Source organism: Pelecanus crispus, chromosome 5 (assembly GCF_030463565.1).
Source record: "Pelecanus crispus isolate bPelCri1 chromosome 5, bPelCri1.pri, whole genome shotgun sequence".
NCBI classification, from domain to species: domain Eukaryota; kingdom Metazoa; phylum Chordata; class Aves; order Pelecaniformes; family Pelecanidae; genus Pelecanus; species Pelecanus crispus.
In genome coordinates, this window is record NC_134647.1 from 22,061,137 (window position 1) to 22,080,602 (window position 19,466).

At 34.1% G+C, this 19,466-nt stretch overlaps 1 protein-coding gene across 5 annotated transcripts in view; it reads right to left on the reverse strand.

Moving 5' to 3' along the window:
- The window catches only part of LOC104032934 (sodium channel protein type 2 subunit alpha), a 47,041-nt gene that overhangs the window by 13,693 nt on the left and 13,882 nt on the right, over positions 1–19,466 (reverse strand). For 2 of the 5 annotated variants that reach the window (XM_075710773.1, XM_075710774.1), the window contains exons 11-18: positions 19,201–19,396; positions 18,959–18,963; positions 17,306–17,438; positions 16,112–16,350; positions 14,101–14,274; positions 12,589–12,945; positions 10,242–10,694; positions 1,803–1,920 (exon numbers count right to left, since the gene is read on the reverse strand). In XM_075710773.1, the coding sequence (XP_075566888.1) occupies positions 1,803–1,920; positions 10,242–10,694; positions 12,589–12,945; positions 14,101–14,274; positions 16,112–16,350; positions 17,306–17,438; positions 18,959–18,963; positions 19,201–19,396 (1,675 nt within the window). Of the gene's footprint in view, positions 1–1,802; positions 1,921–10,241; positions 10,695–12,588; positions 12,946–14,100; positions 14,275–16,111; positions 16,351–17,305; positions 17,439–18,958; positions 18,964–19,015; positions 19,397–19,466 lie in introns of all 5 variants that reach the window. The other 3 variants (XM_075710771.1, XM_075710772.1, XM_075710769.1) reach the window with 2 other exon arrangements.

Here is a 19,466-nt window from a genome sequence, read left to right on the forward strand (position 1 = left end):
TCAGCACTTCAAATTACTGCATGCTACTTAACGCAGCCTTACCTTCCCGATTTGACACTTTGGATGAAGGAAAACTTGCAGGTACACAATTTTTCTACTAACCTGATGCTACATCAAACTTAGAATCAAAGAGAGTCATCTAATTGAGCTAATTGTCATTTGTAAACACATTTTTGAAAATTATTTTTCATTTATATACAGATAATCAAAGAACATATGAGAATTGTCAGGGAGTAGAAACAAAGAGCATAAACACATAGCAACTTTCACATGAACTAGTTCAAGAGTACAGCAGCTTCTTTTAAAAGTACTTTTGTCTCTCAACTAAGGTTCAAATAAATGACACGATGCAAACTCCCTATATTTTATTATACTGAGGAATGACCCCTGCTTCAAGTGTTGACTAAGTATACCTCTTTCATGACATAAACAACTGATTTAACTGGAGATTGTGAGAGCTTTTCCATGTGGTACAGATTAGTGGCAACCATCCACAGAATTCTGCCTCACCTTGGAGAGCTCCCTACCTTATGGGGCCTCAACACACAGTTTTCAATGAACCTCAGTATCTGCCTGGCTAACAGTAATCTCCTTATTTCATGAAAAATGATTAATCCCATAGAAGCATAAACACGTTTAAACGATTTTAATGGGTCCCAAAGGCAGTACTCTAGTTTTCCTGTGGGTGTCATTAAGTTCACGTTACACCTAAGTTACGCTGTATTTCATCAGCTCAGATAAAACAGCTACCCCTATGAAGAGCATGATTTACCTTACCTTCAACTATTCAAAATGCCTACATTATGGAAGAATTAATCTTATGCCCAAAGGTAGACAGACATCATGTAATATAAGGATAAGGAAGAGTTGTAATATAATGTGAAATTATTTGAGAAGTATACTTTTTCTTTTTTAATCAAGAGCTTGATATACTCCAGAACAATTTTGTTTTTTTAAAGATGAATGAAATAATATTTCAAAGGACAAGAGGCCTAGCCTAAGTCAAAGGTGTCTTCTTAACAGTAAATAAAAAAACATGGACAAGATAGGAGAGTTAATCCAGGAACATATTTTGTTTTGAATTATTTTAATCATGACTTAAAAGGAAAGTAAAATCCGTAATATCACAAAAATGGGAAATACATTCCTATACAGTAAATTTCAGTAGTCCCCTAAAGGACATAGCTATACAGAACTAAAATAAATGGAAACTTCTAAGGGCATGCAAGTATGCTGTTAAAACTTCTTTACTTGAATAAAAAAATAGGATCTCATTCACTTGTTGCATCCCACATTATACTTATGCATCCCCTCACCCATTAATGGTGTAATGTCAAGATAACAACTCTATTGTTAGAGTCAAACTTTCCAATATCTGAATCATCCACTGGATTGCCTTCTAGTGCTATGAAGGGACCACATGATTCTGGTTTAAATTTCTTAGTGGAGTGAACCCGGTATAGGGTTTGGTCTTGCAGATTTCACTACTGAGAATGTCATTTAAATCAACAGGATTACTGATTGCTGAGAATCAGTTTATAGCATTGTGCCTAGTGTTTATTTTAAAATATTATACATGATTACATACACACATATTTAAATTTGCATCACTCAAATGGCTCCACAGACTTCAGTACAACTATCTACAACAAGCAAAACTAATCATATCGTTAAGACTTGACGAACCAGGATCCGGGCCTGCTGTTGCAAATAGCTTCCTTGGACTGCCAATGCTTGCTGCAAACAACCAAAATGTAATTGCTAACCCCAAATTTTATTTCTATACCTTCTGTAAAACATACCTTCTGTAAAGCATGCCTGAAGCTCTGATGCTTTTTCTGGTTCAGTTTCAGCTTTTTCTTCTCCAAAGAGAGCTAAATTAACTGTACTTCCTTCAGATGAGCTGGAAAAATTTAGCTTCTGAAAATAAAATTTGGTAACAGTTATACTTTACTAATATTTACAGTTTTAGAATGGTATTAACTTTAAGCATGCAACACTGTGTGCAAGTAATAAGAACAAAATTTGTCACCAGAAATACACACAAACATCCACATATAGCAGCCAATGCTGTTGAAATGTGCATAAATCATCCACTTTCTACCTAGAGATTGCAAGGCGTACCATGTAATCTTTCACAGAATTTCAGAATTTCTGGTCTAAAAATAGTACAGTGTTATCATTCAAAGTTAACGACTACCAAGTAGATTTTCTGATACATATTCTTTTTATTTTGTTTTCTACTATTATTTTCTTACTATAATTTCTCTTGCTACATTTTAAACCAGTACCAGTTATACTGTGTACTTTAAGATTATGTATGTTGGTAGCTACTTTCATTAGAGCAGTCTCCTCAACCTGAAAACAGTAATCCTGACAGCAAAAACTTTAAATTGTGAACTGTCAGGGTGAACTGTCCAAGGGAGAAAATGTAGCAGATTTTTAAGGACTGACTTGAATTCAGTGCCCATTATTCATAATACAAAAATAAATGAATTATCAGTTATTTTTCACTGGCATCTTAAACATCAGTATGATGCAAGCTAACCACTTCTGACATACATGACAATTTATAATAAAATTTGGTTACCTTTGACCACAGATAATTTAGTTATTTTTCATTTTAAGATCATTCTTATGATCTAGATTGGAAAATGCTAGAGCAGAATCAGGATTAATGTGAAACCTTGCTTCAGATGTGAATTTGAACACTACCTTCAACACATTCATAAAACAACTTAAGCCTGCCTTATCTTAACCCATAATTATCACTACCATATGAACACCTTTTGTTTTTTCATATATACTGATAAGTTTCAAAAAGGAAAAAAGTATGATAAATACATTTCAACTGGCATTAATTTGCATTCTTTTTTGCCAATGCACATATGTATTACATTGTGCATTCTGAAACTACCCATTACTCTGGTACACATACCTGTACAGTTAACACCCAAAAAGAAAGGAATTTTTTTGTTTTAATAATTAAAATTACCTAAGTCATATTAGTATGAAAAAAACGACTAATTAATTTATATTTTTATTTTGTAATCTGCATATGTATTGCAAAAATCCATAGTCTGGAGATTTCAAAGGAAGATGCGGTGTTCTGTACATTTAATCCGAGTATGAGTACCAAACTAAGTCAAAGTAGTTTTGGTCACAGCATTCTCTGACATTTTACAATGTTATTATCAAGAAGTATATAACATCAGTAATGAATTCACACAACTAGATGTCTGTAGGGAATGATGTAAGCACACTTTGTAAAACAGCGTTGGTTTTGTAGAATTAACACAATTTTCATTAATTTAGCTAGACTTGCATGATTAAGAAACATTTAAGATATAAAAGCAGACAACATACAGGCACTATCCAATCAAGCCATATTTACACCTCAGCTATGAAATGTGAAAGGACAAAATTATTTTAGGTATTAAACAAAAATTTTTTTTGCTGTTTGTGAAAGAAGACAGAGACAATCTAATAAGAAAAAGTAACCCAGTGTTCTGCATTAACTTTTATTAAAAATTATTCAGTAATATTGTCTACTTTGCTGCTACTTTAGAAACTGACTATCTGGAATAGAACCCCCAAATTACTCATATTTAATGTAAAAACCTCTTTTCATTTTTAGTAGCATTAATTTTAAAATACCAGTATTCACAGCAAACATTTTTTCCTCTCACAAATTCTACTGAACACGAGAATAGCACTGTATACCTCCATTTTATCAATATGCTGCTTTCATCATTCCATGACATAGCATATATATTGTAAAATGTTGCAGCAGTGGTGGGTAAACTGAAATAATGAACTGAATTATAAATCAAATTACTAATTTTAAAAACATTTTTTTTTAAAGTAAGGAAGTTTTGTGTCATATTGCTAATATAAACAACATGTACTCTGGGTTATTTGAACTGTAAGCTACTTAGTACACCGTTTGAGCAGATGACATGAATTCAACTGAAAGAATACAGATTTTTGACTTACAACATTAAAAGATGAACAACCGTAAACAGAAAAGAAACTGAAAAGAATCAATGTGTTTAGCACATGAAGTTATATAACTCATTTAATATATAGTAGAAGAATCAGAGATTAGAGATTTTTTTTTAATTTTTAGTTAAGAAAGGCAATTTTCTTGACTCTAGAAATCAAATTAGAGGCTCAATGAACTATTTTGATATAAAGGACAGGCAGCCTGGTTCCCTCGTTCTTCTAAGGACAGTGTAGGATACAATCCTGTGCCTGAAGAGTTACAGATTTAATTAAACATTGGTTCTCTTTTTCATGTGGGGTGCTCATATTTTTCACTAAGATGAAGGTATCAAACAACAAAAAAAAGACAGTAAAAAGCAATATGCATAGAAGAGTTTCCTGTCTTAATTAAAAATTCAGCTAGTTTCTTTGCTATGTACAAAGTTCACAGAGATCTAACTAATTTTGTGAATCACTCCAGAAACAGGACTTTTAGGAAAGACAGAAATGTTCATCCTTCACCTTCCAGGGCACTTAGCTGCTGTTCAAAGTTTACCAAACTAAGATCAGGAGGCCTCATTGTATATACACTAAGCACTGGATGGAACGGGTCAACTCACATACTCAAAAGTGGATTAGTTGCCTTGACGTTTGCAAGTCAGCAGCTAAAACATTTTTGTTAAAGAAAATTCCCTTAACATAATACCTTTTTTCTTTTTCACTGTTGGCAGTGAAAAGCTATTCGGATTTTGAATACATTAATTTTTTTCAATACAAATATCTACTTTACTGTTGTAAGGTCAAAATTTGGAGCTCATGATCTTCTTTTTTTTCCTGAAGGAATCAAGGTACGATGGCACAAATACTGGCAAGAATAATGTTACTACTACAAAGTCTCCAAATTGTAATTAGTAAAGAGTCAATCTTCCAGTGAGCATCATCTTAAAAATAATAAATGAAAGTGTACACAAAATGGCAGATAATGACTAAAGAAAACTCCGTAATATGAGCTAATAGTAAGTAGGCAACTGACTATTCACATGGTGCAATGTACTGTGCATTCAACTTCCAAGTCATTTACATTTTGATATTCAGATAGTAAAGGAAAATCTGATATGTTTCCCAACCTCCAAAGCAAAGAACAAACATACCAGCGGTTAATACGAGGAATAAAATGTCTTGTGTAATTTAAAAAAACCAAAACAAACCCACAGGAAGACTGTGCTGCATATTCTCACCTTCTCATTCACAAAGGATCTCCCTCTCTCTCTTTTTCTTTTTAATTTAAGTAGACCGAGTCTCTTTTTGCTGGAGAAGGAGGTAAAGAACTGCAGTAAAATGTGAAAGATGATTGCTGATAACAGCGCTTTGGAGACCATGTTCAGGAACCTCTTAGAAAAGAGGATCCAAAAATATTGCTATGTAGAAATGCAACAGAAAACCTTAGCACGCCTGCATTATGCTGCTTATATTCCATCAATGGAATATTCTCCTGCTTAATCAGATCTATTTTCAGCAGGAAATAATTCTTCAATAAAAACAATCTCGTTTTTTCATTTAGTCTCAACTCTTAATTAAACAACAAAAAGGACACAAAGCATATTTTTTGTAATCATCATCTTTACAACATCAGTTTGACTTATCACTGAGTATGGTACTCTTCAGTGTAAGCACAGTTGGTAAAGCCACTTTTATTGGGATCTTTCTATTTATCTTTTTCTGAAAGAATAAAAGTAAGTATGTCTATAAATAAGGCTTACAAATTATTTACATTTTAAAGAAAACAAAAGTATTGTCCATAGAAGGTACTTAGGTTTTTTCACCAAACTAAAAACAAAACCTACCTCTCCTACTCTACGTAACTTAAGGAAAAAAAAAAAAGGCATGCATATCTATTAAAAAAAAAAGCATCACCTTATTATGCAAGGAAGGTCACAGTAAGACAATGTGACATCCAAATGAAAAAGATTCAAGTATTTTTCAGTGAAGTGATTACAAGCCCCTGGTTTACTATGTTGAATGCTGTTCTACACCTGTCCAGATTCATGACAGCAGAAGCTTGAAGCAGGAGCAGTGTCACATAAACAATATCCATCAAATCAGAATCATCCCCCCATACTTAGCACCAGGGATACTACTACATTCTACTCTTTTCTAAAAAAAAGTCCTTAGAAAGATATTTTTCCATTCCATCTTTCTGAAAAGCTTACAGGCCCCCTGGGCACAAAAGTGAGGTCTGAAATATTTCCAATATGTAATATAGTGCAAAAGAATATATGAAAGATAATGCAGGATTCCACAACAAAACCACGTGAACATAATTTGTATTTGGAAAAGGAATACCTCAATGACCCCTAAATGTCAAGGAGCAAAACTGTCCAACTATTCAGAAGAGATCATCAGGAATAAGAAACACATAGCTTGGTACAATTAAGGTTTGTTTTACAATTCTAGAGTTCCTGAGTTCAGAGGTTTGGGAGGATACTAGCTCCTATTTTGTCTTTTCAACAACTGTCTTAATTTTAGCCTTATCCTGGGTTTTCCCAATTTTTACATTTCTTTCTTGCTTGAACTCCCTTATTTATATAGTTTTAAACTACCCAGATTTATTTAGACACCTACATAGAATCCTAGATAGAATTTTTGCTTGCAATCATGTTTTAAGTCTGTCTTTCTAAAAATAAAGTGGACCAAGTTCACAAAGAAAGAATTATTGATGGTGAAGAGAAAAATTGATATGATTCTCTAACTTCCAGTCTTACAGACATACACAAATTTCATGAGTAGAATATAACTAAATTATTACATCCCTATTCAAAAGGACTATGCATATGTATTAAAAAAGATAATGATTGTTCCCAGGAGTGTATCTTTCATCCTGTATTTTAGCTTCTCTTATATGAGAAAACTGGAATGTAAATTATAAAAACATTGTGAACATGAAAATTTGTATCAAAAGATATAAACATTTTAGCATACAAGTAACTGTATATATGTAATATTACATAGGCATTGGTCAAATGAACATGATCAGAAAAAGGTCATAATTACACGACAGCTAAAAACATGGTTCAACAGATGAACAGAAAAAGTCAAGTGAAGGTTACCTTTCCATTTTCATAAAATCATAGGCTGTTAACCTCTTTTAAACTTGAACAGTCTTGATGCTTAATAATTCAGTTAACAATAATAAAAACCTACAAAGCATGCAGGTTACGCCACGGAAGTAGTACAGAAAATACCAAAGATGTAACAAGAAGAAAGAAACATGTTGGGGTTGCCCTCAACCATGCTGTGACGTGAGTCATGGGACTCAGCTTACAGAGCGGCTGTGCATGTTTCCACTACATTGCAATGGATGGGGAAAAATATATTGTAGCTGAGTAGCATGCAGGCCAATCAATCTCAAAAGTGATCATATATGTATGATTTGTTTAGGTAACCTGTGTAAACGTGCTGACATGTTGCTCTGCCTGGTTAAAAAGCACCAGATCTGCATTCTTGACTGATCCAGCTTGATTTTACTCCTGTGAGAAGTAAGAATGGTACGCAATGAAGTTAAAACACGGTACCCTTTAGGTTGTTTGAGTTCTGGAAAGAGCAGAAGTATAGACTCCTACTTATTTAAAAATGTGTTTTCTAGATATGTCACACATTTGCAAAACATAGCATTTATAGATGTTGATTAGAGCTTTAAGCATATCCAAAGACATACTGAAAGAGGTAAAATTAGCAGAATATCTGAAGCTCATAGATGCATTTAGGACTTGGGCCTGAACTTTAAAAAAACAAAAACAAAAAACCCACCCCCCCACCCCCCCAAAAAACCCACAAAAAACCAAACACCCCCAAAACCCCTCCACCCCCAAAAAACCCAAACCAAAAAGACAGATAGATACACCCACACTATGTATATTACAGCTTTAAGCATCCTCTAAATGGTAGTAATTAAAGCTTTAAAATAACAGAAATATATTTTTCCTTGCATTTCATTTTCAAGGGTATTCCTCATCTTCACTAGGTGCTAAATACGTATCTGGGATACACTTTCTGACAGAAGCCGCAGGCAAAACAAAACAAAAAAATCAATCATACCAGGTCAAACACGAAAACTTCTGGGTAAGCAATTTTTCCCACCATCGTTAGCTTTTTTAACTGCATGACTTAAAAAAAAAAAACAACGTTTCAAATAGTTTAAGGTGCATTATGGATTGTAACAGATATATAGCAATGTAAAAATGAAAACCCATGCCTAGCAATAAACCTGTAATTTCCTCAAGTACCTCACATCTATCTTTTACTAGTCTTCTGGTATAAATCTTATCTCACTTCTCACCAATGACTTCTCAAAGGCTCATCAAATAATGCAGCTAACAACCCCAATATATAAACTGCTCCCATTTAAAGGGAAAGTCTGAAAGGAAGAGCTGAAATAATCTACAAAGTGAAAGACAATTTCCTTACTGACTATGAACTAGTGTATATGAAATGGGGTTTTTTGTTGTTAATTTACGTATCTCCTATGGTTGTCTTTCAGCTATGCCAATCCTTAGCCACTTTTCCAAATTTGAGTGGGTTAAAATTAATACTACATAATAGTATCTCATAAACAGCTAATGCTGATGTTTAATCTTGAATATCAGAGGTGAGAAGGTACAGATTTTGTTACCCAATTCTTAAATATGAAATAGCGAAGAACCAGGTGTCTTCAATTGCTGGATAATTTCCAGGTAAGAGTTAAATCTAACGCAGTTATCAGAGCAAGAGAAAATTACCTGGATTCATCAGATATTCACTCCACAAAACCAAGTTTTATTAAAACACACTAAGAAGGCCAGTATCCTTTATTGAGATTAGTAATACATAAAAGATGTAGCAGCTGTTCAGCAGACATTATAGCTTCCTTAAAAAGCACAGTTAATACTTTAAAACAAGTTATGAATATTGTTTGCTTTGCTTTTAAGAGTCCTCTTAGTAATCTAAGGTCTTCTCAACTGAGAGGTCAACATAATATATGGAGTAACAGAACCTCCAAAATGTAGATGGAACAAATCGAGTGTCAGGAAATGAGCTGCTGAAGTAACGAATGAGTGTAATACTATTGAAGACCACACTCTACAATAAAACAGACACCTAAAGAGTCACCTTATTACACCTTTCAAATTTAACTACACTGTGCTAGAACGAACTTATTTTCTAGAATTTGGAAACAATGTGGGCAAATTAATTTCCAGTTCAAAACAAAACAACCAAAAACCTAAGAAGCCCACAACCAATCAAATATTTAAAAAAAAAAAAAAAAAAAAAAAAAAAGAAAACAAAACAATCCAGACAAAGCAATCCAGCCTGGAGTAGAGCTCTCTGCACAAGCAGTGACACTCCATTAATGTCCTTGTGTCTTCAGGTGCCAGGGGAGTTGATACCAGACACAGTCTGCACTGGAGCCACAGCATAGCAATCTGAATTTTCAAAGTGTCTCTCAGGATCCTGCTGAAATCCATGATTTTGCTTCCCCCCTCAGTCTGCAGTTGCTGACAAATGACTGCTTTCCTAAAGATGACCCAGTTTAAGGTCAGGCAGCTGTCTTTGAAGTGACTGGTTCAAAACTCCCACAAGCAAGCAAGAAATTAATATTTTTTCATTCAGTAATTCTACTTTTTCTCATAATTTTTACTTGGCATATTCACCCCATAATACTGACATTGTTCCCTTGCCTGTCCCCCATCATTTTAACTTCAGAACTCGAAAACTGTTGTTATTGCTCTCATTACCCTGAGTTAGCACCTCTGTTAGATTATCCAGTACAAATAATGCCCATTTCTGTAGAAGTCAGTGAGCTTTAAAAATCAGATGCAAAGGGTATTAATATTCTTTATTTATATCTCCTCTAATCTTTTTAAATAGCAGTTTATTTTCACCCTTACTTCATGGAAGTATTATGATCATATACAAAAAACCCCCATGTCTTTTGTCTCTTGTTTATTCTGTACATATATATTTGTCTATCCAACTAAAAATTTGGAAAAGCTTGTTTTTCAAAACCCTTTTAGAAATGGGTTCATACATGTTCATACAGTGCTGCCTGTTTTTTCTATTCTCTTTAGCTCCACTTTCCCACTTCAGTTTATCCACTCTCAGTGTAGTCCAACAATCTCAAATCACAATCGCTTCCTATTTCTAAGCAGGAAGAGCCATACTATGAAAGAACACAATTGGTATAGTTAATTCACACAAAATATAAAATATTTAAATCTTACCTCCTTGCTTTCCTCCAAATCTGAGTCACTGCTAAACTCTTCTGTATTTAGATGTTCAAAATCAGATTCTCCAACAGCTATTGGTACTGTAACAGTAAGGCTTGGGTTGTTTATGAATGATGTATAATCACTGCCACCTATAACAGTGGCCATTCCGTTCTCATTTTTGTGATAATTTGTATCTCTCCTTATTTCAGCGATGGTACAGTTGGAAATGCAATGGTCTCTCTCATCATTCAACTGATCTGTTGCTGTTCTTTGATTTACAACATCTTGTTTCCCCCAACAAGACTTTTGGATACATTCACCTACTCTTTTCTTCACATAATCTATTCCCTTCTGAATTCTTGCAACAGCAATCTGTAAGTTGTTCATTTCATTATCATCGTCTGTAGGAGAAAGGCTGTCTGAACTAAATGAACTCAGCAGCAAGGCCAGAAAGAGGTTTAATACCTAAAAAAAAAAAAAAGACAATACAGCTGAATTTTCTCAATTTCTCATTCACATGCTTCTTCTGTCACCCATTATGAACTTAGGCCTCATGTTTTCCTTTGCTGTATGTGATTCTGGAAATTACACAGTAAATAAAATGTAAATGAAATTTAAGCACCTGCCCTATACCCCCCAATGCAGGGGTTTTGTGGTTTTGCATTGCTGTATGACTATGAAGACACTTGTAAATACTCTTTCTGCTCGTGTTTGTAGAAGGTCAGAAATTAATGATTCTTTGGTACTGACTGAACAGATTCAAAATGTTTACTTCTCTGGCACAGGGAAGCACTCTGCAACAGAAGACAGAGTTGATCTGTGCAGAAAACAGCTTTTGTAAATGCTGGTCCAAACTCACACAAGTATTTTGCTGTACGGGACTTAAAAAATGTGAAGCACACCCTGTCTCCTAACCCCCAAGTCATCCTCTTCCCACAGCAAGACAAAACGTAGAAATCAATTATACAAGCCCAGAGTTTACCAGGAGCTCAAATGGTACTAGGATAGCCAAAGAAGCAGAGTACCAGCTCTTAAAGCCTTCAGATCAGCTGTTCTGTGCAGCTATGAAGACAACAGGGTAAAACTATGTGTTGGGAACACAGGAAAACAACTTGATAACAGAGTCCTGAACATACAGCAGGGATTGTCTACTCATGTAAGAAATTCTACTAGAGCTATGGTATAAAATCAGAATGCAGTAAATACTGTGGAAAAATTCAGAGATGGATACTTCATTCCACAAAGTTCTATCTTCTGGTTTAGAAAAATATTTAAGGAGGATCTTTTGTTTGTTCAACCAATTTCACAGTTCTCTTCATTATAAGACAACAGATTTATAGAACATCCTGGAGCGAGTGGCTGTGCTACTAGTAGTAATGCTTGACTGGTTTAAAGATAATTAGTTTATTCTTGTTGTTAGATATTTTATTCCTACAGAATGCCTCCAGGATGGCTGATTTAAAAACTCTTTTGCTACTGACAGTTGCCTAAGATGAAGAAGATGTAGAATAATAGAGGAAGACTCAGTAGGCAATGAGAAAAGCAGAGCAAAAGGCAGAGCAATGAAGACCTCAAATACAGGTGAGTTTATAAAATGTATTTTAAAAGACTAATTTATACACGGTAATGTACAAACTGGTTCAGATCTGATGCTTTCCTCTGAAAAAGAAGATATAACACAGACCACTTTAGAAGTGTCTGTAAAAAGCACTTAAGGAATAGGAAGCAAAGAGGTGAAAGAAAGCGTGAAGCACTTGAGTCTGTTTTTTCTGCAGAACTGCTGCCTTCCAATTCACGTTTCCTTACTCCATTTGTGTAAAAAGTTGGCTGTGCAGCAAGCAGGACTCAAAATGGCTTAAATTTCAGTCTAAGAATGTTATAGCAGTCTTTTAGACAGGAGGGAGCGGAAAAAGTAAAAAAAAAAACCAAAACCCAAAACCTGCCTAAGTGTGATTGGAAGTGATGCCTCAATCAGCTAGGGAGAAAAGGCTCTGCTATGTCCTTTTCTGCAAACAGCAAGCTCCCGTCCTGGGAGCATAACACTTGAGGCACACCTCTGCTCTTCTCTCTCTTTCTAGGTAACTAGGTAACCTGAACACATGATGCTTCTCTCTCTCACCCATATCCTCTGAATTGCACTCCAGACCCCTGGAGGACCCATCCTCCAAGCTGAGGATTATATATAGGATCAGAAATCTAACAAACGGAAAACTTTATTTCAGAACCCATACTTGTAACAAATTCAAAATCATAAAAAAACATATTTAAGTAACACATTTAATAATGCTTAAATACTTAATTACTGGTTCTGTTACCATTCTTTCTCTAAATGAATTCTCAAATTATTTTGGCTACATACCACTAGGTTTCCAACCACCATGACCATCATGAAGACAGTAAGGCACATGGGTTGGCCTGCAACTTCCATGCAGTCCCACATTGTTTCTATCCATTCTCCACACAGCACTCGGAATACAATTAAGAAAGAGTGGAAAAAATCATGCATGTGCCAGCGTGGAAGTTCACAGTTGCTAGAGATCTTGCAGACACATTCCTTGTAGTTTTTCCCAAACAGCTGCATCCCAACCACAGCAAAAATGAACACAATGATGGCCAGCACCAGGGTCAAATTCCCCAGAGCCCCCACTGAGTTGCCAATAATCTTAATCAGCATATTTAGAGTTGGCCAAGATTTTGCCAATTTGAAAACTCGCAACTGAAAAACAAAAATACAGAGACATTATTTGCAGTAGTTACAAAAATGCTATGGAAATAAACAACAGATTATGAAATAGTGACTCTCAGCAATAACAAGAAGACAAAACTTCAACATGATTTCAACAACCATAACTTATGCAGAAACAGGAGATACATAAAATCCACACTTTTAAAGTTTAATAAATTTTAGACTTTGCTCTTTTCTTGTGTAACACACCTGTATTATTTTCTACGTGAAAGAAACAGCACACTGGTTGAATTTGTTTGGATAGTGAATTCTGAACATGGCATACGTCTCAACCAGTATGTGCAGAAACAAAATTAAAAAACCAATAAAGCTCAACAGGATTCTACTAAAGGAAAATAAAGAATTCTGAAATCCTTGAAGAATGGTGTCTTCCAAAATAATATTGCCTCCAACAAATTTAAAACGGATCACAGACCCAAAGTCTGGAAATAAAAGCCAAACACAAGCCCTAAGTCAAGCATTTCAAATTTTGAAGGGGAAAGAGTAGAATTCATACTCTTTCTTACCCATACCCCACCCAAAATAAAAAAAGGTATTAAATATTTTTTGTTTGCAGATAAAAGCAAAATGGAAATGCAAAATGGAAAGAGACCACAGGGAAAGAATGTCTCACAGCTCATTTCTCATTTTTAAAATAAAAATATTTTTCTAACAAAATAAAGCATTCCTTTTTTTGTTTTGCCAAGGGGAAAAGGAAAAAACAATTTTTTTAAAATTGAAAAAATATGAATTTTATTCCTACATTTTAAAAGAACATGTCTAGTCTTTTTGCAACTTCCAGATATGGAAGCAGACAGAAGACTACAAATGTTTTATTTATTTATAACTATCAATATGCACTAAATAAATTGTACACTTCACTGTGCTTTACCCATCCATGTTAAAAAAATTACAATAAAATTACAGCTCTTTTCCTTTAAAAAATACTTAGTTGCATAAAACAGCACACACTATTCAGTGATAACATACATAATTTTGTAAAACATGCTTGAAAGAGATATCCTGTGACACTTTGCCAAAAATATACATAATATTACTAAAAAGTCTTATTTACATGAGTACAGTTAAAATACAAATATAATGCATTAATTAATGCAGATATATTATTATCACTAATTTATTTACCAATCTGAATGATCGGAGAACGGATAATCCATCCACATTTGACAGAAAAAGCTCCACCAAACTAAGGGTAACTATAAAACTATCAAAAATATTCCAGCCAACTTGGAAATAATAAAAAGGATGCATGGCAATTATCTTGAGAACCATTTCTGCTGCAAAAATTCCAGTAAAAACCTGAAGGAAGAATATTTATTGTTACTTTATAGATGAGTATGAATAAGTTGAACCAGCAGATAAAGAACAACTTAAGTAAGAAGTAACAACCCTCTTACAGCAGGATCACAGTAGGAAAATTATCACAAGCTGAACTTCACGGAGAAGATAAGTGGCAACATCAAAATGAGCTGCAGCATAACTCTTTAGTTAAACCCGAGATACATTTAGTAACTGGTGAAGAATAAACTATTCCTAACAGGCCTCCTGTTTGCTCCTCATATCTGCCATCCATCCAACTAAAGGAACTTTCCTCAGCAAAGTAACTACAGTTGCTCTTGCCACAATGGAAGCTGCTTTAACAAAGGTGTGTGGAAAAATATGAATTGGTCATAATTTGGAGAGTGATTTGCTATTAAATGAATTCTTCATGAGAACTCACAGATACAGTAAGCATATCTTCATTTTCTAGCTGCCAAAAAAAGGCCAGTTATGCTGAGGCTCATGTTTGAAGTAAAACTCCTTTCTGCCTCTGAATGCCTCTGATGCCTTGTGAAGCAGAAGGCAAACAATGCATCTGAAAAAGGGAGTAAATTAATGGTATTTATGGTAGACGTATGACCACCAGTATGAACAGAACTGCATAAATTATTATCTTCTACTAGAAAGATGAAAAAACCTTTAAAAAATCAGGAGCATTTGACAGTCTTTAAAAGATAGTGCTACACAGTTCAAAAAGCAAGAAATCAACTGCTAAAACTACATCTGTATTATAGTGGCATTTCAGCTGACTGGGAGTAAGCACAAATTCTTATCAGCATGAAGGTACACTTATACTCACATAGCTCAAAATTAGACTAATATTAAGATATTTCATTACATATGAAAGGAAAAGATGGTTGTGTTTCCTGGGTAAAACACGCAAGCATGATCTACAGGACAACCCTCTGCAACAGCTATTGATCCTCACCTATTTATCTTCCCTGTCTTTCTCCTCAAATACATCCTGAATCTATTTTAAACAGCAACATGACATGATCATCTTCCACAGACAGTGATCTCTGACTCCAGGTTAAGGTGAAAATATTAAACTATGTCTGTATTGGCTAAATAAATCGGCATACAATTTAAATGTTGACACATTAACAGCTCTGGACTTAAACCTGCATATGTTCCCAACATGTACTAGAATGTCATATATTCTAATAATCAAATCGGTTTATTATTTTGCTACATCATAATCACCAGAATTACCACTTACAATAAGCATAAGTTAAGAAGTATCGCAGATAAGGTTATCTGTATTATTGCCATCGTAAAACAAATGAACCAACCACCCCAAACCCGACCTATAGACTGTGTCCACTAGGGAACAAAACCCAACTGTATCAACAGACACTCTTGGAATAAGTCACACATTCTTTGCCTTCCAAATTGTTATGGACCAATCAAAGCAACATTCTTCATGGAAATACAAAAATAACACAAAAAATAACAGTGTAAAATAATAATCCAAAATAATATCCAACTCTTCTTGTGTTATCAATGGTACTTACAGTAGAAAGGATCTAATTTGGCTCCTACTTTTTTTGTAATACTAAATAAAAACAAGTCAGATTTCTTTTGGTTGCATGTCATTCAAACCCTGCTTGTTGAAAACTCTATTTGCCGAAATTTTAATACAGAAATCAAATGCTTAAATACAACATATCTCAAGTAGTATTTTTAGACTACTTTTAATACAATTAAACCTTTAATATTTATTTTATGGGTTGATAATAAAAATAATAAAAGTAATTCTATTTCAGAGAGAAATCAGGTTCCAACTGTATCAAATTATATAGTTCGATGGACTTACCTGATTTCCTATTTTAAGTACATTACAGAAATTGGTAGTCATTGGATAATGTTCCATGGCCATAAACAGTGTGTTTAAAATTATGCAAACAGTGATAGCCAGATCAACAAGTGGATCCATTACAATAAATTCAACTACATTCTTTACTTTTAACCAGGGCTCCCAACAATTCCAAATTAAGAAAGTGTGGGCAAACTTATACCAGCAAGGTGGACATTTTTGCCTGGATTCTTCAAGTTCTGGGAAAAAAAAGAAATGTATAGTGAACAAGCTTTGGACAAAGTGAAGATAAATTTTTGTTTATCTGCTTTTTCAGGTTTTAATCTTTATCCCTGGAACCAGTAAGGATGTTTGGAGGAACCTCCTCAGATTTCCAGGAACTTAACTTATTGTTGCTGACTGAAAAGGTTTTAGATGAAAAACCTCAAGAGTTTTGAGCTAATAATTGAAAAAGTTGTCTATTTTTAATATCATACAATCTTGGGTATTTTTTTTAAAAAAAGCTATTTATGCTTATATTTTGAAGGTACTACATCACAGTGCAAATACAGAAGACAAAAAATATGTAGCCATTGCAAATACATAAACTGAATAATAGAACACAAATGCATGTACATAGTGAAAAAAGAAATGAAGGAATCTGATAAGCAGGCTAAACTAAGAAAAATTTTCTCAGTAAAAAATTCCAAATTCACAGTCCTCTCAAATATGTAATTATTTATTTTGGGGGAAAATAAGATTAATTTCACTATGAATCACTTTGAAAGCTATTCAAGCTCTTTCAAGAATTTCACTAGTAGTAATTTCACTGTTCCAAATAATCCTACTACAAATTTCCTCCTCTGTATTAACTAAGGCCTGGCCTTCAATTTTCCGTTACATTTTTACAGCATAGTTAGTGGAAAATTTATCACAAGGCATTTCTTCCAATAACTGTATTGCTAAAAATTAATAACTAGCATAAAACATATATGTTATCTATTTTGATTAGAACGTTTTTCTTAGTTTAGCCTGCTTATCAGATTCCTTCATTTCTTTTTTCACTATGTACATGCATTTGTGTTCTATTATTCAGTTTATGTATTTGCAATGGCTACATATTTTTTGTCTTCTGTATTTGCACTGTGATGTAATACCTTCAAGCAAGTCTAAGACTATGTCAAGAAAGTTCACGTATCTGCGGTTATAACACACCTTCCATTGTATTTGTGATGATGCCAGCTATACTCATGGCTCTTTGCCTTAAATTGGGATCCTCCAGCAACTCCATTGGTATTTGATATGAACTTGTACGCCTCTTTTTTATTTCTATTTCTGTAGTAGTGCTCTATTAAAAAAAAAAAAAAAAAGAGGGGTGTAAATTAAATTCAGTTTTAGAAATACTGCGAAACAGGTATCGGAAAGACTCTTCAGTTTCAATGAATTCACAATATATAAAGCTTTGTATTTAAGTGTTGTTACATCAGATTTTTTTCCATTACAAATATAACATAAGCCTAGTATTTTTTTTAAATGGCTATTTTCAGGTTCTACTTCTGAATACTGTTAATACTTATAAAATACTAAAAAAAAAGATTTTGATATTTAGTTCCCAGACTACCATTGCATTATAGTTAACTACTGTTAACTCCACATTAGACACAACAAACCAAGACTGTTGCAGCACTGGAGTCTAAAAAATTCCCAGTTCCATGCTTTCTTTACCAATATTTCACTTCTAAAGTAGTTCAATCACAAGACACTTGTAAGAAGTGATTTATCTAGGAAGTTTTCTGCAATAACAATTATTCTCTAAAAGTCATTTTTATAGATCAGTCTTGATCTCTATGCCCATTCAAAACTAATTTAAAGGATATCTTTTGCATTGAATAGCCATAATCTCTGATTTATTTTATCAATTTCAACTGAAGAAACAAAAGAAGTCCGACTTAATTGACCCAAAAAATGAATACTTCTTTTTTACAGTATAGTATTAAAGAAGTTGAAAGCTGTGTAATAGTTATATCATTGAACATACCTCAATTATAAAGAAGTTTTGAGTGTATGAGCATGGGTAGAATTGTTTCCAGTAAATTAAATAAATGCATGAAAATGAAAGTATAATAAACTGCAAGAAGATTGTATCTGCAAGGAATCTGACTGATAACTATAAGGAATCTGGCTGACGTACTTTCAGATGCTGTGACCTCTGTAAAAATTTTTGTTTCAGTAAAAGAAGGTTTCTAGGAAAAAACATGCAACAGATCCCTCTGCTCCATTCCCAAAGCAGACTGAGAGAAAAGGAAAAACTGACCAGATGGAGAAATGAATGAATTTGCATGTACTTTTTTTTTTTTTTTAATTATACCCTGATCCTAGGCAGTGAGAAACTCAGATCATCTCTGAGACACAGGAGAAAAAAAGCTTTCAGAGCTTCTAAAATATCAACATAATCTTAAAGGTTATGCCACATTTGCACAACACCAAATATATGGACAGGGGAAAAAGGCAGAACCAGCAGATTACTGATAAAGAATTAGGAAATACATTTAAAGGTAGGTTAAAACCATAAAGAAAAAAAAAATTAATACAACATAGTAATATGCAGAATGTTGAGAAAGCTGAGCACCCTATTTTGGGTTCTAAAACAGATTTAGCAATGGAACATTACTAATGTGATTCACTACGCAGGTGCATGCATACCCTTGCTCTGCAGGTATATAAAAATGTGCTAGTTTATTCTTTCATGTTCATGCTTCAGCCTCTCACTTTTGAGTGAATCACTGTAAACCCATTTCATTACAGTAAGATATGCAAAAGCATTCACAACTTCTCAACCATTTTCAAAGCATTTCACTCCATTAAAACATTGCCTGTGCAATAAAGAAAGGTCATGAAACCTGGAGTAATTTAAGACTTTCTTACATTGTCATCAGTTGTCGGTTTATCTATTACCACCTCTGGCAGAAGCTGTCCAGTAGGTGACAACAGTCCTGGTGGTCCATCCACTAAGGAAACCACCCCATTGCAATCCACAGTGCTGTGCATCTTCCCATTCACTGGAAACACCGGCAGCCTTCTTGATGATCTACTAGCCTGACTAATGTTACTACTGCGCCGTTCACTGTGTCTGTGTGGCAAAAAGAGAGAACCTCTTCTGCTCCCATTATCCTCGAACGTGCTGTGCTCATCATCAGCAAAGTCATTTTCAGATCCTATCTCTCTCCCGTATTCTCTAAAACTGAAAAGACTTGTTCTGCTACTACGTCTGGGAGAAAACAGGGAGCCACGAACACTCAGTAAAGACTGCAAAGGAAACATAAACAACATGACTGGCTGAAAATTTTAAATATACAAAATGCAAATCCATGTATTT